At 26.2% G+C, this 27,764-nt stretch overlaps 3 protein-coding genes across 3 annotated transcripts; all 3 read right to left on the bottom strand.

The window, feature by feature from the left end:
* Nucleotides 1-6,334: 6,334 nt before the first annotated feature.
* Nucleotides 6,335-8,858, bottom strand: LOC112691181 (thioredoxin domain-containing protein 15-like). The gene is made up of 7 exons (XM_025565336.1): nucleotides 8,658-8,858; nucleotides 8,434-8,579; nucleotides 7,974-8,037; nucleotides 7,806-7,902; nucleotides 7,184-7,386; nucleotides 6,982-7,112; nucleotides 6,335-6,555 (listed from the first exon to the last, which is right to left on the bottom strand). The coding sequence occupies exons 3-7, from the start codon at nucleotides 7,976-7,978 to the stop codon at nucleotides 6,335-6,337; spliced, it is 657 nt and encodes a 218-aa protein (XP_025421121.1). The 5' UTR covers nucleotides 7,979-8,037; nucleotides 8,434-8,579; nucleotides 8,658-8,858.
* A 7,484-nt stretch (nucleotides 8,859-16,342) lies between these two features.
* LOC112691164 (peptidyl-prolyl cis-trans isomerase FKBP8-like) lies at nucleotides 16,343-24,939 on the bottom strand. The gene is made up of 7 exons (XM_025565313.1): nucleotides 24,869-24,939; nucleotides 21,515-21,583; nucleotides 20,947-21,308; nucleotides 20,678-20,886; nucleotides 20,015-20,123; nucleotides 17,510-17,854; nucleotides 16,343-16,542 (listed from the first exon to the last, which is right to left on the bottom strand). The coding sequence occupies exons 3-7, from the start codon at nucleotides 21,301-21,303 to the stop codon at nucleotides 16,444-16,446; spliced, it is 1,119 nt and encodes a 372-aa protein (XP_025421098.1). The 5' UTR covers nucleotides 21,304-21,308; nucleotides 21,515-21,583; nucleotides 24,869-24,939; the 3' UTR covers nucleotides 16,343-16,443.
* A 241-nt stretch (nucleotides 24,940-25,180) lies between these two features.
* Nucleotides 25,181-26,960, bottom strand: LOC112691165 (NAD-dependent protein deacetylase HST1-like). The gene is made up of 4 exons (XM_025565315.1): nucleotides 26,701-26,960; nucleotides 25,833-25,957; nucleotides 25,467-25,767; nucleotides 25,181-25,368 (listed from the first exon to the last, which is right to left on the bottom strand). Exons 1-4 carry the CDS (start codon nucleotides 26,759-26,761, stop codon nucleotides 25,181-25,183), a joined length of 675 nt encoding a protein of 224 aa, XP_025421100.1. The 5' UTR covers nucleotides 26,762-26,960.
* Between the last annotated feature and the right edge of the window lie 804 nt (nucleotides 26,961-27,764).

Genomic DNA, 27,764 nt, shown 5'->3' with positions numbered 1-27,764 from the left:
CACGACGCCATTGGTCTAACCGATTCGCCGGCATTGTACTTTCATCCCTTTCCGGTATGGCCATCAGAGATTCTTCAATTAGGAAATGGGCAGGAGTAATATATGTTAGGTCGGAAGGATCGGACGACATTTCGGTTAAATGACGGGAATTAAGGCATGCTTCTACCCGGGTTAGTATAGTATTTAATTCTTCATACGTTAAATGCGATTCACCTAGCACTCTGCCTATCAGATTTTTCATCGACTTCACCGAGGTCTGTGGTTCAACATTTGTAAGCGAACTCTGCAGCTTTTTGTTTAAAATGAATATCTTTTATACCAGGCATAAAAATCGACATCAATTTAATTTTTAACGCAGCCAATGTATTTTTTATGATACTACTCAAATAGCAATGACTTATGCGAAATAAAAACGACAAAGATCTTATAGATTCGCCAGTGGCAAGGTATCTATAAAAGAAAATTTAGTTAATACTTTATTGATTCAAATATGAAATAAATAAATAATTTACCTTAAAATGATTGCCAATTTTTCTGCTGGTGTTATAGGTTTTTTTTTATATAATTTGCAGGTTGTAAAATTAACTGATTTTCTACTAAAGATAATAAAAAATCGAACTGTTGACAATTTAAACCGAAAAATTCACAAAATTTAATATTGTTGTTTTTTTAAATGTCTATTGATAAGAATTTCATAAAATCCTTCACTGTCCCGTTGTTTAAATATTTCATGTATAGGTTTTCTATTTTTTGGCAATGAAGTAGCACCTATAATTTGGTCTTCTTCTTCTTCTAATAATAATAAAACTGTTAGAAGAATGTTATTATTATTAAAAATATAACTATTCATTGCAAAATTAAATGAAAAAGACGTGCGTACTCGAACAAGTTTGATAATAAACTAAAAACGTATGTTAACTACGAACGCTGATTGAAAAGAAGTTTGGCCGCTGCGACAGGTTGCGTCTAGGAAACCGTACCTTTAATTAAATTTTATATTTCGCTCATTGTTACTATTATATTCTATTCGTATAATATTTCTTATCTTATACGGTAGTAATATAACTTTTATAACATCGATGCAGCCAACTGTTGCGTGCCGTCGCTCAATCGTATTTGATGGTTAAGTTTTTAAGGATTATACTTCAATAAAAATACTCAATTGTAATTTAAACTGTTTATTTAATAATTTTTCTAAGTACAAAACATTAATTTGAGAAATAATGTGGCGTGAAGGTGCTTGCGACTGTACATGTAAACCACATCTGAATATTGGTCTATTCCCAACCCCCTTATATACTTAGGTCCCGTGGAGATCAACCGTGCAACGCTGTGCGAAAGTTGTTTTCCAAATGTCAGATTACCTTAGTGGCCTTGTCAATATTACTATTCGCGCATTATCCATTAGTGACTCGGACCTACCAATATCAACCACCTGTCGTCTGGCTTGCCATTATCTATATTCCGTGCACTTAACGAATCCGCTTTTTACACATGTCTTACTGATGCCTAATTATAATAATGTTTTTTAATATTTATTACATATTACCTGTCTTCGTAATATGTGTTTGCGTTACCCTCTGTTTTAAACTAATAGTTCCTTTCTATTATTGCGAATATTATATTACTCATAATCATTCTGCGATCCCTAATATTTATAATTTATGTGGACCCGCCCGTACTGTAAGAGTCGTAAGGACCTACATTCATGTATGTCCGCAACACAACTATACTTCTAATTGTCGACGATTACTTATCTTATATTTCCCTTTCAAAACACGCACTAATTAGTTTACGACGTAGAGAATATACGTTCACTATTTTCTGTCGCAAATAAATATAGATAGTGAGGTGCTAATCTATTATATTGTTATATTATATTTATCTATACCAGTGTTTCCCAACTGGTGTTCCGCGGAACCTAAGGGTTCCGTGAGAAATTTGGGAAAATATAAATTAATTAGCAATATTTTGATTTGAACATAGAACTCAATATAGAACTGGAATTGACACATTTCCCGATATGTGGTGCGTAGTTAGTAGCTTTTCGGCACATACAAAGACTATGAATAAGTTTCAAAATCAACTTAACGCGGCTCCGGACTTACGAATCCAACTTTCAGGAATAACTCCAAATTTAAAAACAGTTATGAAAATATTCCAATCTTCTCATTGAATCTATCTTAGAGTTAATGAGGGATAAATATTAAATTTTAAGCTTTGATATGTACATTTATAATATTGTAATAGTAATAAATAAAATAAAATGTTAAAGCCGTCTTGTTTTTTTTTTTTTATATTAATGACACTCTTGTGCCGGAAGTGTCCGGTAACCCACTCATTTAAGTATACAAAACATATGTCTGTATTAATAATATAGAAAAAATATTGGGGTTCCACAAAACGTTCAATCTCCTGCTAAGGTTCTGCGGGTAAAAGAAGTTGGGAAACACTGGTCTATACTACCTCCCCGGGTAAAGCCCAAATATAATGAATTTTAGCCACGATAACATGTTAATTGCCAGTGGGTATTAACTATTAAGGAAATTGAAAATCTCTTACCTCGTTATTTTGGAATTGATGACGGTGCACGCTCTTTGCTCCAATCAGCCAAAATCCAACTCTTTTGAGTTCGCGTACACGTGGCTTCGCACTATTTAAGCCTTTTTACTTTAAATTACTCTAAATTACTCTCTATCCGTCGCTGAAGAACCATGTTGTGGACTGTAACGTTTGATTATAAATTTTTGGTTCTCGGATAGGAGTAAATAGTTTTAAAGAAAATTTAAATCAAATTATTTTCGCAAAATATACTTTATTACGATTCCGCACAAGACGATGCTGATTACATCGATCGTACGTGACTGACTCAAGTCATACTAAGTCATACAAGTCATACATAATAATTATTATAGGTAATATAATAATAATAATAATGTGTTATCGGGATCATCCCGCATTACTTCTTTATCAAGACCGAGCAAACACACATTACCAATTATATATAAATACAAAAATAATACAAAATAAGATAATATCGTGTGTCAACAATCATTTTATATCGTATAAATTAATTTTTTTAAATAATTGTGACTTTTTTTTATTTCATTAAATTTTTAACTTGCAAAATTACACCTCTTAGTGATTACAACTAATAATAATAATTTAATGATTATTTTGGATCATTTAAATGCATTGGGACAAAGCTTCAACTTTAAAAATGGTAGGGCTAAAGCTCCCCGTATTGAAATTCCCTAATTTGCGCCTATGCTAGGTTAGGTTAGTATCTTACTCATATCAAATTGTGTATAGTAAAAAATAAGACTCTATGAATTGTTTTGATTTATTTAAATTGGTAGTGGCTAACTTGTTTACAAATGTATTGATCTGATAAATTGTAAACTTTACATAAATAAATATAATGAACTCTATATAATTAAGTCTATTTTAGTATTGCTTGTGTAAAAAAATATTTGATCTAGTATTTACAAGTAAGGGGTGGCATAACTTATGTAAGTATGCCTCGGTGTGAGTGGACATTTAAGCATGGTTATGCGTATTATCTATAATAAGACAAATAGGTGGATCTGAAGTTATTACTAAACAAGTCGAACCCGACTAAATTAATGTAATTTTTTCAAGAATACGTTAGGGCGACAATAACAAACTATAACGCAGATGTGAGAATTAATATAGTTTTTTTAATTGGGCCTAATAATGTCCTATGCGGAATGTAGCAAGTTAGCAGGTAGGTATCTAAATTAAAGTTCTGATACTAACACAAATATACCGGTATGGAAGTTCCTGCGCGAATAAATATACAAGTACCTATAACATTTTTTGCATAGTGATTAAATTGAATGTATTACTAAACAAGCAGTACGGAATTTATGAAATTTCTTACATTATGTTCATTAGATATAATGATTGTTCTTAAATGCCAAAATACACCAATTCAGCAGTTGAAAATAAAAATAATTTTATGTTAAACATTGTTTTAATACATTTTTACAAGTTAATTTATGTATGTAAAAAGTTTATTTATACATTTTATAATGAAATACCTTAGATTAATATTTAATAATAAGCATAATATTATTAAATATAGCCAAAATTGGATCCATATAAAACCATAAATATTTAGACTTTGTAATGAACATAAAATAAATATGTACATACAATGACAATACAGTGTACAATACAAAGTCTACACTCAAGACACTAACATAAATGTTAAACTATTTAATTAATATAAATCAAACGCATAATTCATAGTCATCTCGTCAGTCAGTTAAGAATAGTATTGTTTCCATACTTCTAAAAACACCAATGTCATAATTTCTACAAACATTTTCTATTGCTACAGTATTTTTCTGAGCGACAAATGATTTGTTACTATTAGATTTAATATATTACTAATCGAAACATTTAGAGTATTAACATTCTTTTAATGAAATTATGAGATCAAAAATATTATTTGTTAGAATTGTCAGAAACCATAACAAATTAATTTTCATATTAAACAATAATATACCTAATTAAATAATATTATTGTAATTCTAATTAAAAAATATAAAAACTGTGAATAACTTTTGTAAATATTGTTTATAGCTGTTGTGAAAATCATAGTTTATAATGTAAATAAAATGAAAATTTTATAAATTTCCGCATTTACTAAACTATTTACGGTTATATTTTTTATATTTTATCAAAATATAATTTTATTTTTGTGATTTTAATGAATTTCAAAATATTCAAAATTTATTAACATTCACACAGGAAAAAATTACCAATCTTACCAATCTTTTAACTTTTAATGTAGTCATATTTAAATTCAAAATATTAAATAAATTATTTATAAGATCATTTATGTAATGATTTAATAATAAATCAGATAACTATGTTCATTTTTAATTAAAATTTGAACTAGATAATAATTTCATCTTACAATTTATGTTTATTACTTAAACACTTAACAATTACAAATATGTACTTACAAATATACAATATACATTTTTTTTTTTAAATTCATATTTTAATCACAATAACATATTAAAAAAATAAAAATAAAATATTGATTTTAATGATGAATAATAATTTATGTTAAATTTGTATTGTAATATGAAAATTATGATATATCAGTATAGACCAGGGGCGGCCAAACGGTCGATCGCGGAAGATTTCAGAGTCGATCAAGTTAGAATTTATTTTTAAACTACGTGCACGAAAATTAATCGTGGTGGTTATGAACAAATTGTCGATGAGTTTTATCTGTATAGTTTTTATCTTTTATTCTGGTTTATAAAAATGTTTTCCAATAAAGTCGATCTTCAAAGGTGAAGTATATTTTTAGTAGATCGTAGCCAAAAAAAGTTTGGCCGCCTCTGGTATAGACTATGGTTACATGGTTACAAAATTGGGATTTAATTACTAAATAAAAGCAATCATTTTACTTACATTATTTTTGGGAAATATCATATTTAAACCTATTCTTTTGGCCATCGGGATTTTTTTTAAAAAAAAAAATAAATAAATAAAATAAACATTTTTTTTAATAAAATAGGTAGGTTGTTAATCGAACATTAGTTGAAATCCTTTCTGCTTTTTTTAATTACATAAAGTTTACAAGTTAAATAATATAAGGTGAAAGTTATAATTTGAAATATAATTACTGTAATATGTACGTGGATTGTAATTAAAGATGAAAATTGCACAAAATATATAATATTTTTTTTTGTCATCACAAAAAAATAAAATATAATATTAAATTATGAAATAATATAAAATAAATATTAATATGAAATACATTTTTTAATTCATTTTTATAAAAAAAAAAAAAAAAACATAGTTATGACTTTTAAAATAAAATGGCTTACCAAGTTCAAGTATATAATTAAATTTTTTTTCATTTAATAGGTAATTTAAAATGTGAAGCAATTTATTTAGCACTAATTTAGGTACGCTGCATTAATGAAAAATAACAGAATGTTGGCCATGATTATATTTTAAATTGTAACTTAAAATTAAGTTATATAATTAATAAATATAAAGTGTGTATATATATATATATATATATATATATATAGATTATATTTTGCATAATTGATTTATTTTTACTTTAAAGTCCTAAGAAAATTATAAAAAACTTATTTACAATTAGTTAAATTTAAAATATCTCATCATAACATAAATTATTTACTTAAAACTAAATTTATTAAGTTTATATTATAATAAATACATTTTATTTTATCTAACATTATAATAATAAAAATAATAATAATAATAATAATTAAGAATATGAGTTTGTACAAAAAATAATACATAACAACTTAAATCATTGTTCATTTTCTTCATTGCCAAACAAAATATTTTGAATTTTGTTGACATATTTTGTCCATAAATCTTTAGTTATAGCATAATATACTATCCAGAATATAATTACAAACCATGCCAACCATAGAGTATAGTCTGGTTTTAAAGCTCTTGGAGTGACACGGTTTACAGCATTTATTAATTCCATTAAATAGATTTTCTTTATGTCGACTGGATTCAGATCTATAAAAAATATATTATAATTATTTTCTTTAATAGACAAACATATGAAGTTAAACATAATGTGATGGTTTATGCGTTGAAAAAAAAAATAATTTGATTTATTCTATTTATTAAGTGCATGATTTTAAGATTTTATAAATTAAAAACATTTGTTGATATTCTTTAATTAAAAGTATATAAAAATGGATAATATGAATTTATTTAAGTATTATGTATTTAAATCAGTTTATTTCTTAAATTATTTAAATAAATAACTATAGAATATAATGTAAGTTTATTCAAATTAAATGAATAATTATTGAAAATAAATTAGAACAATTACTAAAGTTATTGAATTTTGTAACATTTATTATCTATATAATATATATATATAACTGTTAGTAGGTAAGTACTGCGTAAAAAATTATTTTCAATAACTATAAATACCTGTATGAAGAATTATGAATTTGCTCAGCTCATAAAATGTATTTTCAGCGTATTCATTTTTGGCAATAGGGTTACCATTGTGAAAGAGAATTACTGTTGGTATTCCAATTATATTGTACATGTTATTTATCCTAATAAAATAAATGAATGTTTAATATTTTCAATTTTACATGGTTATAAATATTTGTAATAAATAATATACCATTGGTTATTTATGGAATTAATGCCAATCATTTTAATTTGAGGAAATAAATGAGCAAATAATTTGAAATGAGGTGCAGCTATTAAGCTGAATGGACACTCATTACTATAAAAGTATACTACTACACACACTCCAAGAGTATCATCACTAGTTACGTTGGAATCAGATTTTAAAATATTTTGTAGTCTTGTTGAATTAACAATCTATAAAATACATAACAATGTATTAAGTATAAACTAATTAAACAATTATATAAGATAAATTTGTTTAACATAAAATATTAATTAATTTTAAAAATGTGCTTTGAATTGAAATAATTTTAAACCTGCATTAAGTGGAAGGTTTCAATACTAGGAAATTTTATATTAAAATCAAAAACTATAATATTTGTATAAGAATTATTTTAAAATTGCCATTATTTGTTGATAATTTACCAACTATATATATATATTAATGTTGTAGAACTACATATAATACATATGTTTATTCCAACACAATTTACCAAAACACTAAAATAAAAAAATTTTCACTTTTCAATTTAATACTAAATTATAAAAAATTAACAATAGATAATTATTTAATTTTGAACAAGAATCAATTTCAAGTTATATAAATATATTACCTCAACAGCATTATTGATTATTGAATTTGAACGCAATAAATGTTTACATTTTACTGTCCTGCGTTTTGTACCATTGCCTTGTAATTCATCATTATAACTAAATAAAGGGTCGGTTTTAAAAATTCGATGTATAAGTGACAGAAAACCTGGTTTTTTTATTTGTATTACCCCATCTTGTAAAAAAATATGCTTCTGCAGGTGGTAAGTAATGGTAAAGTTCTTCCAAATTGTTCTATAGTTAAAATTGTAAGAATTCATATTATAACATTCATAATATAGGAAACATACACATGCTACACATGGTTGAGCCTAGTTAAATTAAAAATTTTGTTTTAACATAGGTTATACCATATATTATAATTATAAATAAGTTTTTATCGTAGTATAAGGTTTATTATAATATGAAATAGTTTATATTATAAATTTCATTATATAACCAAATATTATATTACAATTAATATATTTAATTTATGTGCGCATATAATGTATGTAAGTTTTTACTTTTATACACTTAACATTTTAATAGTTGAGGACATTGGAGGCACAAATTATTTTAGGCTCAACCTGAAAATCAAAGTATCGTACACATATAAGTCTACTTGTAATTATAAAACACAAAAATCCTTACCAAATGCAATTGTAAAGCATCACTTATAAAATGGACTTCAGATAAGTCGATCTTTCGAGGGATGTTTTCCTCTGTTGAATATTCATCCTCTTTAAATGGATAGTCTTTTTTGTTGCAAGTGGGTGACTTGTCATTCGTACAGTCAGCTGTAGTACATTTTTACGTTTTACCAATCTATTATGTTCAATGAAATAATTAACAAGTCTTAATAATAATAGTCTTACCGGATGTTGAAGCACAAACAGTTAAAAGTGACAAAACATATTTAAAATGCATTGTTGTGCGAGTAGATACCGCTTAGTTATGAACCGAAAATTAAATTATTATTTTTTGGCAAACGTTGGACTACTGTAAAACAAAATAAAACTTGCTTACGCCACGAACGAAAAAATCAAACGGTTCGAAAAATGTAATCGATTCAAATGCTACACCGGTTGATCAAAACACGCGGTAACATAAAATACTATCAATACGAAAACAATAAAAGGTGGTTGTTGATAACATATAACGCGACATTTCAATGATGTTTGTCAAGGGTTACAACAGTGGTTCAGTGGGTGCAACGTTATGTAAGCATTAACGGTACGCTATAATTTTTTTCAGAAATCAATTAAAACAGTATAAAATGTATTTAAAAAAAAAAAAAAAGTAAATATTTTTAAATAATGATCGAAAACAAATCACTCGTTCGCTGCGTTTACAATTTTAAACGTACGAGTATACTATTTGTTAACAACACCGACTCGGGCTACCCTGCTGCACGTAGTGCAACAGTAGTATGCTGGGGCGTTGTGGCCAAGACAATGTGGCCGCGTTGAACCGCATAGTTCGAACCCGGCCACCAACGGTTATTTACACATTTGTCAATGCAACTCTGTTTGAACAATAGATACGTAAAATATACTTTCTAAATTTTTCATGTCGACTTTATAACGTTTTCATTAAAAAATATATTCTGTCTCCATATTTTTCAAATGTTTCCCATGATTTCATTAAATTCTCTTAAACAAATCAAACTAATGTTCTACGAGTACAATAATTAATAATTATAACAAATTATTTGCTTGCTTGATTTTGAATTTCAAGTGGCTGGATAACATTTTCCAACCTTTTATGGTATATGGTTTTGTTTCATCCGTGTCAATGTATCGATATAAATATTTCATAATACATCGATACCAGCCACGGCGGGAGGGGGGAGAGAGAGAGGGAATTTCCCCCATAGACCTCATCGTTGCCCCCCAACAAATCTAAATAAAGCAATGACTTTTTGGTAGTTAGCATGACTATAGATAGTATGTTTTTACCATCTACATTCGTGGTGGTTAGATATTTATCATTTATTGCTTGATAATTTCATCGGCAATAGAAGCACTGTTTAATATAAAAAGTTATTTTAAGCAATATTGTATAGCATTTACTCTAGAAAATACGATGGCATCTAATTGATGTCTGATGACAACACGATAACATTCAATATTTCATTAGATACTATGGTCAATTATTATTATACCTTTTCTTTCTGTTTAAACCGCCGACTGTAGTGAAACTGATTGGGACGTATTGGACCAATCAATTTTTATACTAAATACGAGTGTTTCATAATCCCGTTTAATACAGTTTCATATTTTTTCACATAAATTCTCGAATGCAGGAACGGATACAAGGGGGAGCTATGGGGGCTGAACCCCCCCCCCTAGACATTAAGTACAACCATATCGGACGTAGATACTTAAACTACCTCGTGTGAAAAGGGCTTGGATTAATTTATCCCTGGGGCTCTTGATTTCTCTCCACGGCCCTGCATTTGGTTAGATTATTCGAAAAAATATATATTTATTAGCAGTTACTTTACGTTAAACCAAAAACGGATAAATATTGCAGTGTATTGTATATGGCCGCCGCCACGACGAACAAATCCGTGACGTCACGTGCAATGCACGCGCAATCGCGTAACTAGCGAACGGACAGTCACAAACGAATTTTAGTGGTATCATTTTTTTCGTCATAGTATGTATTATAATTTAAAATTAAGAAAAATGTTTAAGTCGAATGGTCCTTTAAGATTAATAGAGACTAATAGAGGTTCTTCAACAATCATATTCATCACGTTATATAACTAATACATATAGGATTTTCAATTCTGTCGAATTTGTTCTATACTATGTACAGTGCCGTAACTAGAGTGTCAAAGACCCAGGTGCAGACAAATGTGCATGGGGCCCTCTTTCTTTAAATACATAAAAAAGTCCGACTGACTTCAGGCTATGGGAATTTTTTACTCCTTATATCGGATAGTATTTGAGGATGTGTTGAATCTTAAAGAACCGATAGATAATTTTCTCGCTGAAACGATTCTTGTGTAAAGTTTCAACTTAGTAGGTATACGAGATCACTCGTACAAGATTACAATTGTATATTGGGTAGATTTTATTAATAAAAAAACTTATAAAATAAACTAGGTACAAAGATAAATAAAATATATAATATGAATATATGATAATTTATTTTATAAATATGATTTACAATAAAATATAAAAGTATATATATAAAATTAAATACAAGATAATAATACAATAATTATGAACCAAATTAAATCAAATTAAAAAAAAAACATTGACGGCTTTCTACTATGTGCCCTTTGACCCTGCGGGCTCCAGTGCTATGCATCACTTACACTTTTTAAGGCACTGACTATGTAGTGTGTTTTTAACATTTTTTATAGGCGTTTCGAAAATAGTCATTGAGAAAACAACATTGTACACACTTAATATTCATTCAACATTATACATTTTTCCATAATTCATATAGTAAAAAGTCCCGATTAATCGTGTTTTTCATTTATCCGTGTTACCCTTCCCCACTATACCCCGGACAATCGAAGTTTTACTGTACTATAATTTTGAATATGACTGTGATAATTTATCACTGATAAATAATCTCATTGATTTTAATCTCGCATCTTTTAATAATTTATTATTTATTGTTTTTGACGAAAAAAAAATAAAAATTAAAATAAAAAAATATTTAAATATAACAAAGTTACTATTTTGAAATTAGTTACTCAAAAATCACTAGTACAAACTTTTATTGAATTTTCTTATTTTATTTATTTATCTTGGTTTAGTTTTATTGTACACTAATATTTTAAATTATATTGAATAATGTTTTAATTTGTATAATCTCTCGTAACAGGTAAATTAGAATATTATATTTATCAAAAAGTTGTTAATAATACATAAAACATAAATAACAACAGTAAAACATCTTAAAAATATATTTTCGTTTTATTTATTTTTTTTATAGGAAATTAGCTAACAAATGAAATATGTTTAATTACAATAGATTAAGAGTAATTTGATGCTAACCAATGTATCCGTGACATAAAATATTACATGGAAATTTTTTTAATTTTTTTATTATAAAGATAAACTCTCGGCATCAGGGCCATTGGGTAATATAAATATTTACATGGTATGTATTAAGATGTAGATTATGATACAATTATAGGTTTAGTATATTATACATCGGTTTGTGTTGTGCAGTTGAAGAGTGATGTGTCCGTTTATTTTTCCACTTTAATCTTATCTAAGATACTGATATTAAAAGTTATATAGTTATTATTTACAATTACATTAATAGAAAAATCATGGCTTGCACGTGCTTTGTCTGCAATCAAAATTTTGCTGACCTGAATGTTCCAGTTAAATGCGATTCTTGTGACTTTCAAGCACATAATAAATTCTCTGAACTTACTGCTGGTGAGAAAAAATGTTTATCTTTAAAAAAATCGCACTTTGAAAGACTTTTGTCCGTCATGCGAAAAAGGTTTACGCGATATTTCAGAATTAAAGCAGTTGGTAAATCGATTGTTAGCTGATGTAAAGGAACTAAAAGTATCTAAAAAGTATCTAAAAGTGCCAATAAACCGATTTCAGAAGATTTTATTATAAATTAATTAAATTATCGTATCAGAGAGCTTCAAATCTAATAATCTATAATACTCTAGAATCAACTGCACTCATTACGGCTGATAAAATCAGCAGTGTCTAATGTTATTGAATTTATTATTACAGAGTCGACAATTAAGCCACTAAAGTTGATAAGATTTGGTAAACACTACCAACCTAATACAAAGCCTCGTCCCATTAATATAGTGTTATCCTCTCCTCGTGACGCATTTGATATCTTGAGAAATAAGAAAAAATTACAACAGAACCAGCCTACATCAGACATTTTTATCAGCTCTGACCGTACACCCTATCAAAGAACTTCTATGAACAAACTTCGCGATGAATTAAATACACGTATCTCTAATGGTGAAAAGGATTGAACAATAAAATATATTAAAGGTGTACCTTCAATTGTTTCAAATGATCGTGGTTCCATTAATCAGACGAATAATTTTTTTCGATAAATATTTTTTTTCAAAATGTTCAAAATGATATAATATTTATTACTGAATCATGTTTAAATGACAATGTATTTGATGTTGAACTTGGTTGTGCTCCTTATAATTTATTTCGAAACGACCGACAGCATAGAGGAGGTGTTTTAATTGCCGTAAAAAAACAAATAGTATGTGAACAAATTCATATAAATTTCATTAATAAAATTGAAAAACTCATTCTTAAGCTTAGTTTGTCAAAAAACATTTCTCCCATTATAGGGTGTATTTATATACCTCTTTCTTTGTCCATTGATAGTTACTCTGAGTATTGTGATCAAATTGAGTCTATAGCTTTAAAATTTGTCGATAGTTATTTTTTTATAGCTGGTGATTTTAATCTAAATACATTTGATTGGTTTAAGGTGTTCCGTGCCAACTGTTTGATCGTATTTCAGTTATTCGTTCAGTCTATTCAACACTTGGATGTAGGTATAATGATGAAAAAATTAATACTCTTTATGATTAGTTGGTTTATTAAACTGTTAAAATTATTATAAGTACAATAAATTAAAATTAGGTGTTAAAATTCTAAGTCCAAATATTTAAACTACTGAAAATATAATATTTTCAATAGTTTAAATAAATAAATAAAACTATTAAAATAATTTCGAAGTCCAAACCGTGACATCACTAGCGTGAAGGTGCTCAGTGTCGCATAGCAAGAACTCGTTTGATTTGCCCTAGTTTTCGGGTCCCTTTTATATCCAATGGATGCAAGTGTGTATGTGTGTATATGAAAAACGATAATAAAAATAGTTAATCTTCTGATTGACGCAAGTGTGGTAATAATGTGTGTGTAAAATATGATAATGCGTGTAGTTTAATGTATCTCACATATGTGATTATTTATATAATGTTTCCTCGTTAGATCACATTTGTGTGAAATGTAAATGTGGTTAACAATCAATAATCATTTATTTATTTCCTTGCTTGAACTTTGTATGGTGTATGGCATTTGATAGATGTGGTTTAATATTTTTAAGAGTTCATTTATTATATGTATCATTATATACTCATGCATATCAATATGCAATGCCGGGTGATATGGTATTATTGTTATCTAAGTACGTGTGACACGACAAAGGATACCTTAAGTCAAAATAATTTAATTGCTTCAACTATATTTAATTGCTACTTAAATATTTTAAAGTTAAACCAAGTTAGTAATGTACGTAATGTAAGTAATATTAATGGTAGACTTCTTGATTGTTTGTTTAAAAACGGTGATGTTGCATCAATCTGTCCTGGAGATTCTCTTGTCCCAAAGGCTGACTTACCCACCCTCCTTTTGAGTCTAATTTAAATTTTTTTGTACCTATGTCATAAATCAATCCAAAAACCTGCAAATTTAGTTTTAATAAATGTAATTACACTGCTATTTCCAATTTTCTTTCTAGTATTCACTTTGAGCTAAATTTAGAAAATATTCCCCGGTGATGAAATATAAAAATGAAATAACATCAAACATTTATTTTTTTAATAATTTATTAAAATTGATCCTTTAAAATTATATATATTGCTAATCATGACAATATTAGTATAAAAACAATATCAATCCCTTAATACAACAGAGTGTACAATATTTTTTGTTATCCCATCTTTCACCAACACAAAAAAACTGGATGGTTTGAGTGAGAGCACGTCACGTATAATTGTCCGTGTGAAAAACATGTCAAAATTGAAATCTAAGCCGCAGACAGAAATCGTTTGGCTTTGAGACTTATTGATAGTAATTTCAAATGTCGATCTAATTGGAAATTGAAGACGTTTAAATTGTATTGGCTCATCTGTGGATATAATAGCGATTCGCGTTAATAATATATTTTCACCTCGGAATTTCCCATTTAATCGAATTGGATCCATGGTCACATTTGATAATACGTGAATTGGGTCCACGGTTGATTTTATCTTGTTGTTATCTTAATTACCCAAATCAAGTTTTCCTAGTGAAAGATGTGTTTTCTTTCGCAATGTATAATTATATATAATATATAATACAATACATAATTATCTATATAATTATAAATAAACTATTAGTGATAAAAGTAAAAATAAACTAAAATTTCATCCAAAATCAAGCCAATTCAATAATAATTTTTCATACAAAAAAAAATTCTAATCGAATAATAATTTTAATATTTTAATAATGTTTACATCAGACCGTTACCTTTATATAAAAAACTAAATTTTTTGGAAGATTTTCTAGCCAACCTTTACGTGGTATCTTCTGGGTTACGCTAATAGGCTGGATCCAACTCATGTACTCAATAAAATACGTTCGGACCCAATTCATACTATTTTTGAAATTTAGGACCCAACTTGAAGTTATCCATAGTGTGGACCTCGGACGATTTATCTGTTGGGTGATTTTGTAATAATAAAATTTTTACTAACCCGAATTGAACATAATACTATTTCTGCGACTAGACTTCGTTGGTGGTGAAAAGAGACGTTACGGTGGGTCGACGCAGATCGGTCCAGCGACTTGAGTTTTTTTTTCACGTAACTCGTAAGATGTCTACGAACGCGACACGTGGAACGGTGCTGTTAAGTTAGGTAGTAAGGGCGGTACCCTTGCGTGGGGAAGTAACCTCGATTATCAGTGTTTCCATGCGTACGATTATTCTTATACGGGTACGGAATTTTCAAACCAACGAACGAGGTACGAGAGAAGTGAGTTCTTGTACACTCTTAAAATACAAATTTTTTAGATTTTGAGATTTAAATATATTTTCATTTTTTTTTTTCGTCTTTTACCAACTAAAAAAAGGGATTAAAGTTTCAACTTGCAAAGGACAATGATTTTCCGTATTCCATGCTGTGTGTACTCGTTATGAATTTATTCTAAGATCTAAATTAGTATTCCACAATAATACAAACCATTTCACCGACTAACCGTTTTACTATTTTATTTAACTATTTTATTAATATTGAGGAACCGGCTATTGCAGTAATAGATAAAATATCATATTTTATATGGGTATCTACCTAAAAAACAATTGGTGAAAAGTTGATTCACAAAAATGTATAACTGAAAATAATATTGAATATAACCAGTTTGAAATATTACCGAATTTCACAAAAAATGTATACCTTCAATCCTGCATATGTTCTATAATTAAAGCCCAAATATTGGGGGCGTTGAAACCTAATTTAACTTACATATGCACAATTTAAGGTTCAAACAGTATAGAACTATTATGTTTTCAAAATTGTTGATTTTGAATGTTTTACCCACAGCATTAAATGTGTTATTATTAAATTAATCCAATATATAAAATGAATTTGTTTATAAATAAGAATAGATAAATTTAACAAAATTAGATATTCATAAATTATTTATTTACTAAATATTTAAAAAACCGTAGTAATCAAAATAAATTAAACAAAGGTAAGAATGAAAACTAATATCTATAATAAAAAAAAAATACTTTTATTAAAAACATTGTTAACCATTATTATTTTTTCTTAAAAAATATCATTAAAAATTAAAATTGAACGGATTCACAGTGAGCAGTTTATATTTGTTTGCTGAATGTAAGACTTTGACATTACAAAAGCTATGTATTTAATTTGGTAAACGGAAAGTTGTTTTTAAAGTAACAGTATCCACAGATTACTGCTAAGCCAGCAATAAGTCCACTGATTATAAATGTGTTCTAAAACAAAATAGATAAGTAGTAAATGTATAATAAATAATAACTCTTCAATTGTCTTAATAAAAATAAAAGTAAAGAATATAATAAATATCTAATAATTATTGTTGTTATAAAAAAATTATAATTTATATTTTTAAGACATTATTGGCCTAATTCACAAAGATTGTTGATTGAAAAATGTAAATTACAAGGAGTCATGGAGATATTATTTTAAGATCAAATTGTCATACATTGAGGAAATATGACATTTTAATATATCAATAATATGGAGGATAAAGTGATGATTTAAAGATTCAATTAAATAAACCAACTCAATTTCCTCTCTATATCTTAAAAGCATATAAACTCAAAATGATAAATAATGGAATTACTATCTATCGCAGAGGTTTCCAAACAGGGTGCCGCGAGATTAAATTTAGGGTGCCACAAAAATATTTGAAATATATATTTATTTTTAAATGCCTTCATGAAAAATATAGCACTGTGAGTAATAAAACAGACTATACTCTATGTCTATAGTATAAAATCTATTGTGTATAATTAATTAGGTACATACAATATAATTTAATGAATTAATTATTAACACATATAATTTTTACATAGTAATACTGAGATGTTCACACTATTTTAATTTGCATACTGGTTCGATTGCTATCGATTTGATGTGAACTTTTTTAAAGTTATTTATGTTGAAATAGTATATAAAATGTGACTTTACCTTATCTTTATTGTTTATTAATGCTAAATAAAACTGAAGTTACAAAATATAAATTTAAATATATGATATATTAGTATTGCGTATTCAGTATAAACTATAGAGTATAGGGCATAGGCTATAGGGTGCCTTCAAATTTTTAGAAAATAATAAAGGGTGCCGTGAGTCAAAAAAGGTTGGAAACCTCTGACCTATCAAATTAGACCAACAATATCTGTACCTAATAATTATTTAAATAATGTAGCATTTTACCGATTTGTTATTAACTATTGGTCCCAACATATTTTTGAACAATTTTCTTTCTTTCACTAATTTTGATTCAACTTTACGTAAAATATTTTGAACTATCACATTGTTAGGGTTTATTTCTAATGCTTTCTTAAGTTCTAGAGCAGCTTCCATAATTTGTCCTTTTAATAATAGTACTTTACCTTTGCGGATAGTTGCTTTTTCATTCATAGGCTCAAAATAAAGAACATAGTTCAGTGCTAGCAGTGCTACACTTAAATTATTCATTTTTATATATACATGTGCCATTTTATTAAATACTTTGATACGTTCAATTAGAATTTCATTATTTCTAATATCAAGAACGACCTAAAAATAAAAATAATCAACATATTTTACAAAGTTTTTAAATGCATTAGTTCTAAATTAAATTAAAAATATAAAACATGATTAAAAATGTTCACCTAATGTGCTATTAAAATAAAATATTAAATAAGTTATCAAAAAACAAAGAATAAAAAAGAGCATTTGAATAGGAAAAACTGATAATGCTCTTAAATGTGTTGATGACAGTGATTTGTTTACAAAAAAAATAATACACAAAAATATTTCAAAATTATTTTACAAAGAATGCACAACAAGTTTAGCAATAGTTATGGAATGCAACAAATAAAAAAGAAAATTCATAGTGAAAAGTAAAGTAGAGCAGGTTTATTTCAGTATAACTATAGATAAGGGGTGGCAAACCTTTTTCGGTTCAAGTACCATTTTTTTTTCAATCATGGTTTTGAAAATTATTCGTTTGCACAAAGAAAATTATATTTTCTAAGAATAAAAATAAAATTACAGTTTTATTACATTATTTTTATTAAATTGTAGTCATTCTTAGTGAAACACAAATAGCAATCGTCAAAACATTTTATTTCTTTCCTTCGATTTAATTAAATTGGTCATAGCAATTGAAGTTGACGAATAATATGAAAGAATAAGAAATATTGTCATTTTTAAAAAATATACAATTTATTTCTTTGAATTTCTTATAACTAACATTATATAAATAGTATATATATATATATATTTTTTTTTGTGCAATTTTTAATTTCGATTTTTTGCGCGTGCAATAATAATTTGGACAATGTGCCACCTTTGGGACACCTGGCATAAGTTTGCCACCTCTGCTATAGATAATAAAGCATATAGATTAATAATAATTAGAATGGTTACAGCAAAATGGATGTAATTAATAAGATAACACAAAAAAAGCTTTTCTAAATATGAACAATTTACTAATTACTAATATTACAAATCTGGTTAAAGAAGACATTTCTTTAAGTTTATGAATGCAATTTTTATATTTATAGTTTTGCTGCGAAATCCAAATAACTGAAATAGAAAAAAATTAGCTTAAGGTCTATGAGATGTGGTGATTTTGTGAAATATATAATATTATATGATCCGAGAGTCATAAATGAAGAGAAACTAGACAGAATAAAAAGCAGAAATTATGGTCAACATATTTGATTCAAAAAATAAAATATTTATATTAAAGCAGTAAAGATTAGAACAAAAATTGAAGAGCAAATTGAAAAGTATGCTAAAAATTAATGACTAATGAAACAAAATATGACACAAGTCATAAATAAAATCTGTAAAGAAAGGAAATATGATATTACAGTTATAACAATGTAAATAACAAGGAGATATAGAGAGCTGTACTAAACAAATTCAAGAATTCATAACAATAAGAACTAGAACTTCCTATTTCACGTGTACAAGCTTTCATGTATTTACATGAAATTAACATTCAAAAATATAAAAATGTATAATTTAAAACTCCATGTACCTATACGTGTAATTTTACATTTGTATACTAAATTCAACTATACACATAATTTTTTATTCAAGTTTACATGGACTGTGTTCACATATGTATTAATTCACATTTTCAATCAAGACACTAATAAGAATTAGTAATCATAAAATTGTTTTTTTTTTTTTTTGAGGTTTAGTTCTAAAAAACTGTTGTTTTGTCATATTTCTTTACTTAGCTTATGTATTATTTATTATTTCTTTAAATTTTCTTTACATTATAATAGTTAATAATTGTAAGTTTTGTTACGTGCCAACCATTAACAAGCCAAACAGTTTAAACAATGTTATTACATTAATTTAAAATTTACATGATCAACTCTTAATCAAAATAAAATCATATGAATAATAATATACTAAAATATATACTAATTTATATATAAATATACAAACAAACAAATAATTTATTATTGTCATTAGAATAAATTGAAATGAAATAGTTGGAATTATGATTATTGAAATAATAACAGAAATATAAATTTATTTTTGAGAGTAAAACTCATAGAACTTAGTAATAGGAAGCAAAGAAATTATTTTTATTTTGTTAAAACCATTTCAGTTAAATTTAATTGTAATTCTATAGAGTAATATATATTGAGAATGTTTCTTTATTATAATTTTAAATAAAATATTTTATAATTAATAAAATCATAATCATACTTGGTCTTCAGGTCCACCAAAATATTGAAGAGCTTTTCTATATACATTTAAAGCCATTTTGTATTCATTACATGAGTACCACCAGTTACCTCTAGCTTTTTTTTTTCGCCTATAACATATAATAATCTGATCAATACAAGTATTATAAAATTATTAAAAATGTAATCAAATAACGTAGTATTAGAAGAATGCAGTTAATTTAATTAAATATTTAAGCTATTGTAAATTCATATTCAATATAATTACAAACCTGTAATTTAAGATTGGTAAAAAATATTACAAATAATAGGTATAATATGTGTCCTGGGAAATTAAGTTGTTTAAAAATAATTTTAAATTAGTTAAATTATACTTAAATAAATTTTAAATCAGAATATCTTTTTAAGTTTAATAATAATTTAATATACCTATATAAATTCATTAATTATTTATTTAAATATAAACTAAAAAAAATTAAAAAGTGAAAACTATTTTATTATATATAATACAATAATTGTTTTATTTTATTGTTTTTATTTGAATTTTTCATTTGAGCTCCACATGAATTATTCATGTGGAACACAAATGAAAATTATTATGTAAATAATATATATTATATTCACATTCAGAGAGATAATAATTACGCAATAATTTATTTAAATTATAAGATACAAATATACAAACCCAATTCTAAGCCTTTCATTGAGAGAAAGATTTTCAGGAAGTATTTTAGGTTTTATAGATATCAATTCAACAGTATAACGTAGTTTAGCACCACTAGAAACCATAGATTCTATACCTAAATCCAAATAACCCAATTGTGATGCTATTTCTAATTCGGCTATTTCCCCTACATTCATCAAGTGTAATGCTATATCAACACCTTCTAATACCTGAAATAAATGAAGATAGACTAAAAAATCTTTAATATTAATTAAAAATTAATACCTTACCTCACAATCACCAAGAGTAATTAATAATTTTTTTTCGTCTTCTATTATATAATCTTTTTCATCTTGACGACCAACTAAATTAATTATAATATCATCATATCTTTCTGGACACATATCTGGAATTCCATGTTTAATTATTTTTTTGATCACAAAACAATTCCCAATATTTTCATAAGGTTCTTCATTTATTTCATTTTCATCTATTAGTTGGGGAATTTCATCTTTAGTATTACGTTCACTCTCTATAGTATGATTAATTGGTAGTTCAGAAAAATCGTCTTGTTCAGCGTTTATGAGTGCAGAAACTTTTGAAGTTTCAATTGGTTGAATGATATTGTCCATTGATTCTAACTCCATGTCTTCTGAGAAATAATAATTTTTACAATGTTTAAATACAAGTGTCAATAAAAAAAAAAAAAAAATAAAAAAAAATAGTTAATAATTGTACACTATAACCTATTTAAAGTTTAATATTATAAAATAATTAGTACAACAATCGTAAACATTAATTTAATAATTTACAGTTACTTGGTAATTATATAGCGGTGCGTGTATCTCTGTGATGTACCTTGATTACTGATAGTACACGTCGTGTTTTGTGTGATCGAAAAAAAGTTGATAACACAATTGATTAATCCTTGAAAATGAAAAAAAAATTGAATCTTACCGATTCTATAGATTAGTAACTTTAATTTTATGCACGACCAAACAGATATATTTTATTATATTACTTCAAACTATTTTTTCATAACCTCTATCTTTTCATAACCTCTATCAAGTACTGGAGATTACGATTTTATTGGTTTTGGTTCCCGCCAGAGAAAATAAAAATGTCGGTATTGATTTTTATGTATAATAAATGTCGGTTTCAGTCGAAACCGGCTCTAACCCAAACTATTGTTCTTTGTTTGTTCTCAGACATTTTTATTTCTTATAATAATCACTGATTACTTTTGATATTACCACTTTTAAAGTCTAATTTTTAAATATTATCGACCTATTGGCGCGTAATTCAAATACGGTAATCTATCATGGTAGGTATAAATCCATAACCATAAATTCTACATAATAAGAAGTGGAAAAACTTAAAATTCGTCTAAGCGTACATATAAAATAAGGGTAGACTTCAAAAGTGCATGTACGTTGTACAAAGATAGGTACTTCTGGAAAAATATCAAATTTATAAATTCATCGGTATACCAGTACCCGGTTACGTTATTGCTGTTGTTGGAATCTTCAGTAGTGGCTATTAGTAAACATTCTAGGGAGACTTAAATTATTTAACATAAACTCCATACAACAACGAACAAGAAAAACCCCTTTTATTGGAAAATTAATTTTACTTAATGTTTTATTTAATATTTCTATCCTAATTTAATGATAAATATTTTATAAACCAATTCGATTCTGCAATTTTTTTTATCCACGAATTCGTAGATGACGGTGTACGGCGACTAACGTTGGCTTTAAAAGTTAATTATTGTCCTAAAATATTGTAGTAAATTATTGTCGTGAACCCAGTTTCAATAGTGTCTATAATAACGCGGATTATTCTCCCCGACCCCCTCCGACCGACCAGCCAAACCATTACATGTATTGTAATGTAATGTATTGTATACAAGCATTACATATGCTTTTTGTTTTTAATAAACACGTATTTATAAAAATATTTTACAATTTTTAACATTAAATTTTTTTTTTAAGAAACCTATTATTTTTTAGCTAGTAAAAAATGGATTTTCTAAATTATTACTATTAAGCCATTGATTATAACTAGGGAACGGATTTATATGTAAATACATATTTTTATTAAAACAAGATATTTAAAATTTGATAAGAAATGTTCATAATTTAAATCATTCCTATTAATATGATGCTACTTTTATTTTACATATTTTTACATATTTTGGTATAATTACATATTTTTACATATTTCACTAATTTTTAAATATTTTTAAACATATTTTATTATTTCATCATTCATACGTCTTCTTCATACAAAAATATAAAAAATTATTTCAAATTTAGATCCAGAACTTTTATCGCTATTAGAAAAGCTCAAAATATTATGCAAAATGAAACATTGAAAACAAATTTAATTTTCATCTCAGTGAATTTTAGTTTTATTGCACATACAATTATAAAATTAAAAACAAAAATATGTCCTTGAATAAAAGTATGCAAATTGTCGAATCAACGATTGCAAAATGAAAACTCGTAAACGGACCAATAGGAGAAGTAGTAAAAAAGAAAATTCATGTTTTTACAGAAAAAAATTTCAGGTCATATTGATTTTAAATCAATTAATGACATAATTAGTGGCAGACACCCTTCTAAAAATTTGGAATTATCGCCTTCTAATAATATGCCCTTCAAACATGCTTAAATCAACCGATGTAGGTTGATGTGGAACGATCATTTAGCCGTTTTAAAAATATTTTCAGATCTAATAGGCGACATTTAATATTTGATAATTTAAAATATATTGTAATAATTCAATGCAACAAATCATTTTGATAATTTAATAATTATATTTTTTTTTTTTTTTTTAAATTTTTTTCCTACATATTTGGATGGTTTTAGTACATATTTTATAAATTATACTTACATACATATGTACATATTTATGTATTTTTATTACATATAAATCCGTTCCCTAATTATAACATAATTAAATTGATTAATATATAGAAGCAAGACTCCTCGTAATACCAGCATACAACATAGGTAAGTTGTAGGTATCTATGATTTATTTGGTGACAAGGTGACCTGTTGACTGTGGTATTATATACATCATTATAAGGTACTTACAATATATTGCGGTATAATGATTTTTAATTGTTTCAACAATTAAATAAACAAACAACTAAAAACACAAAAATATGTAAGTAAAAGTTTATGTCAAAAATAATTGCATTGAACTATTAAAATGTAACACGAATAACTGTTATTTTTTCAACTTAACAATTATCCTTTGTTAATTTTCCCCCCTACTCAATATATTATTATTTACAATACATACCTTTATGGTAATTACTTTGTATTGTCGATTATACTATGTTACATACTTCAAAAGGTTTATATTGGTTAATTATTGTATGCGTAAGTAAATTGTATAAGTTTAAAATTTGATAATAATCATGTACAAATGTATGCAAGAACAACGATAACAAGATTAATTTAGTTAAATAATAAATTTAAAACATTAAAAAATTCATTTTTGTATATATCATGTATATAATTATTTATAAATGTAGTCTCCAATCATAGAATATTAGTATATTTTATTTACAGCCATAAATATTTTGTTACCATAAAAAAAATTAAAAAATAGAAAATTGTTAATTTTAACACAAGTTACTGTGTATAATTATTACTATTTATATCCAGTTATCTGTATCTTTATAAGCAGAAGGAGTGATTTAAAAATTTCAAAGAGCTAAATTGGAAATTATAAACCTTATTAACCTTCAAAGTATAGATTTTAATTCTATTATTAATTTTTTGTTTAATAAGGTTTAATAAAATACATAATAGATTATATTTATATTTTAAATTCATAATTTAGATAGGTACCAATGAAGCTAAAAATTCAAATAGTATTAGTAACTATCAGAACCTTTTTTTGTATATATAGAGATTATATTTTACCATCATAAATGTTAATTGATTGATTAACACAATTCACAGACAGCAATCAAAGACAAGCACTGGACATCTAAATAAATGCTTTGTTTAGTAATTTATTTATTATTTTAAATTGTAGTATAGAGAAATCATATAATCAAATTTATTTTTATTTTATTTTCATATCTGTGATAAATTTGTTAATTAGTTATAACTTTGGCGCTACTGGCTCCGTGGTCTTCAATTATTCCCAATAACATTTATGATATGTACTTTGCGTTTGTAAAATTCGTACTTGTTTGTATAATTTCATGGCGTGTCCAAGTTTTAAACCCATACGTGATGTTATATCTGCCCGTCGAAGTAATTGCAGAGCACGACCATCAATCTCCTAAAATAATGAAATATATGATATTAATAGAATAAAAATATAAATTCACAATTAATGAATAAATTTATGGTACGTAAAACGTGTACTATATACAGTAGCTAAGTAAATACTACATTCAGTGGCATACTCAAATTAGAAACTACTGTTCTGGAAAAAGCAGTAATTGCTGAAAATACCACTGATTATATCTACATTAAAATAATATAATTTATAATATCATACATGTTTTATTAATTTAGCAAGTACTTCATTAGGTACACGATCTGATAAATATTCATATATTTGGTATTTATCCCATCTAGTTACATCTGGAATAATTGTACTTGGAACTTCAGTAAACTCTTTTTCATAGTTTATAGATGAATTATCAGATTCAACTGAATTAATACTGTTGTTATCATTATCTTCCAAATTAATTTCATTCAATGATGTATTAAAAAAATCTGAATAAATATATAATTAGTTATAAACAGCAATAAAAAATCAATAATAATAATATTACCTATTTTTTCGTCACTTTCTTTCTTTACTTTTTTTTTATACTTCTTTTCTTCACTTTCATCCACAACTCTTTCATTTTCTTCTTCTTCTTCTTTTTCTTCATCTTCTTCTTCTTCTTCTTCTTCTTCTTCATCATCTTCTTCTTCTTCTTCTTCTTCTTCTGGCAATCTGTTTGTAGCCAATGTCAAACAAGGTTTACACACGAACAAGTTATTAGTTATAGTTTCTAAAGGTTCAGTACCACAAAAATCAATGCAACTAATATGTAAGCCAACTTTACATGTTACGCAACTTATAAATTTCTGAAAAAAAGTAAAATATCACTATTTTTTACCAATTAATAAATATTATAATTTTTTTAACTCACTGAGTCCATTTTACTTTCAAGACATTCGACACAGTGTAATGGTCTACAAAATTTACAGAGCCAGGAACATGAATCAAGTTTAAACTTCCACATAGGCTCAGTAATAATTAAACATTCTTTATGAACTGTAAAATACAAATTAATTATTCTAATCATTTTTTTTATTTAGATTCCAATAGTCGCACGGAAATATATATTAGTGAATAATTTAGGTTATTGAGGATATGGTTAGAGGATATGTCTGTAAGATAACACTAACTAATCTAACTTATTCAAGGAAAATTGGATAAAATAATAAATAATACAATTATTAAGGGATTTGTTTGATCAAATTTGTTTATAGGCTAACATTGTAACTTAACTTTGTTCAGAGTACCCTTATGTTATTAAAAATCATATCGTTAAGTAAAATTTTAAATATTATGTATTGTATAAAACAAAAATTGTAAGAGTGGCAATCAAGATAATGAAAAAAAAACCAGACTACAATATAGTGGCAGCCCAAAAATACTACACTCTGAGAGCTACTGTCTACTAACCACTCATTATAAATTAATATGAGTTTGTACCTTAAAATGTTTAAATATTATTTTTAAGAACTTTTCAATATATAATAAATTATAAATTAGTAACACAAGAATATGATACAAAGGAATAAAAAACTAAAACTTAATAGTGACAATAAGAGTGATTGCTAGACACTTTTCAAACAATAAACGAGTTAAACTGAAACAATTTTCAGAAGATAATTTTTATTTCATGAATAAATTATTTAATTTTTCTAAATTTCATTCAAAACAATAAAATTAATTAAATATGATTTCTTTTTAATCTTGCTGTTTGACTATCACTTTATAAGTATTTTTACCTTTAATAAAACATGTTGGACAGACAATTATATCGTCTATGCCACCAATGGCATCGCACATATAACAATAATGTGTTACTTCAGTAGGTGCAACTGGAAGATTTGATGTTGAATGAGAATTTTCACTTTCAGGAATGCTCTTTCTAGATGAACGGTCGGATGAATAATTTTCTAAAGTACTTTTGGATGAAGCTTTCTGTTTTTCTTTTATACTACATTGTTTTATAGAACTGGATTTTTTTATTTTACTCCGTGAACATTTATTTTTTTTTTTCGGTAAATAATTATTAGATGGATCAAATATTTTTTTTGCTTTCTGTAACAAAATATTTTATCAAAAATAACTATTTATAGATATTAATTTAATCATGGTTTGTCAATAATTACCTTATTTCTTTTAGACATTTGTATTAGTTTATCATCAGTCATTATTTTTTTAGGCATTTTAATCAGAATAATTGAATCTTAAACAAAAAAATACAATTATTTAATATTTGAAACTAAATTAAATCAATACATTGATATATACTCTTGTAAGAACAAATTTTGAAATCAATAACATAATTTTTCCTTTTGAGTTATATAGTTATTTAAGTCCCATAAATTATCAGCATACTTGCAAGTTGAAATATTCATGATAATATAAAATATAGTAACGAAAACAGTTAATATGATATGAGAAAGTTGAATAAAAACTGTTAACAAATCAATGTTTATAGCACCTACTTACCAACACAAGATAAAATTTCCATTAGAAATACTTAATAAAGATAGCATATCTTATCTTGGATAGGTTACACATTCCTATTAGCATGACAACATATGCATACATTTGCAGTGACAAATAAAAAAACAACAGGTATATTAAATGCAATAAAAACGAGAATTAAATAATAGCCGGTATAATATATAAAAGCTTACCTGTGCAATTACAAACGCTAAATTAGTGATTTGGTAGTATGGAAAAGCAATGCGATCCGTATAACGGTTGGTGTCCAGTAATATGTGATCGATTTTAGAATTGCAGTTTTTACCGACGACTCGTCTCTGCACAGGAACGAAAC

Source organism: Sipha flava, unplaced genomic scaffold (genome assembly GCF_003268045.1).
Source record: "Sipha flava isolate LNK unplaced genomic scaffold, YSA_version1 572_pilon_pilon, whole genome shotgun sequence".
Lineage (NCBI taxonomy): Eukaryota > Metazoa > Arthropoda > Insecta > Hemiptera > Aphididae > Sipha > Sipha flava.
The sequence above is the reverse complement of the archived record's forward strand: the minus strand, read 5'-3'. Positions and strand labels throughout refer to the sequence as shown.

Coding starts and splice junctions, on each gene's coding strand:
- LOC112691181 (XM_025565336.1), bottom strand. Junction 7,387..7,805: donor TAATCAATAATGCTGTTGAG/GTAATATATTTA, acceptor TGTATTTTATAG/ATTGTTAATTCAACAAGACT. Junction 7,113..7,183: donor AATTCCATAAATAACCAATG/GTATATTATTTA, acceptor TTATTTTATTAG/GATAAATAACATGTACAATA.
- LOC112691165 (XM_025565315.1), bottom strand. CDS start 26,761: ATGTGCGATGCCATTGGTGGCATAGACGATATAATTGTCTGTCCAACA. Junction 25,958..26,700: donor TCCAACATGTTTTATTAAAG/GTAAAAATACTT, acceptor TGTATTTTACAG/TTCATAAAGAATGTTTAATT. Junction 25,369..25,466: donor AGAAAGTGACGAAAAAATAG/GTAATATTATTA, acceptor TTAATTTGGAAG/ATAATGATAACAACAGTATT.
- LOC112691164 (XM_025565313.1), bottom strand. CDS start 21,303: ATGGAGTTAGAATCAATGGACAATATCATTCAACCAATTGAAACTTCA. Junction 20,124..20,677: donor AATGAAAGGCTTAGAATTGG/GTTTGTATATTT, acceptor TATATGTTATAG/GCGAAAAAAAAAAGCTAGAG. Junction 17,855..20,014: donor TTGGTGGACCTGAAGACCAA/GTATGATTATGA, acceptor TTTTATTTTTAG/GTCGTTCTTGATATTAGAAA.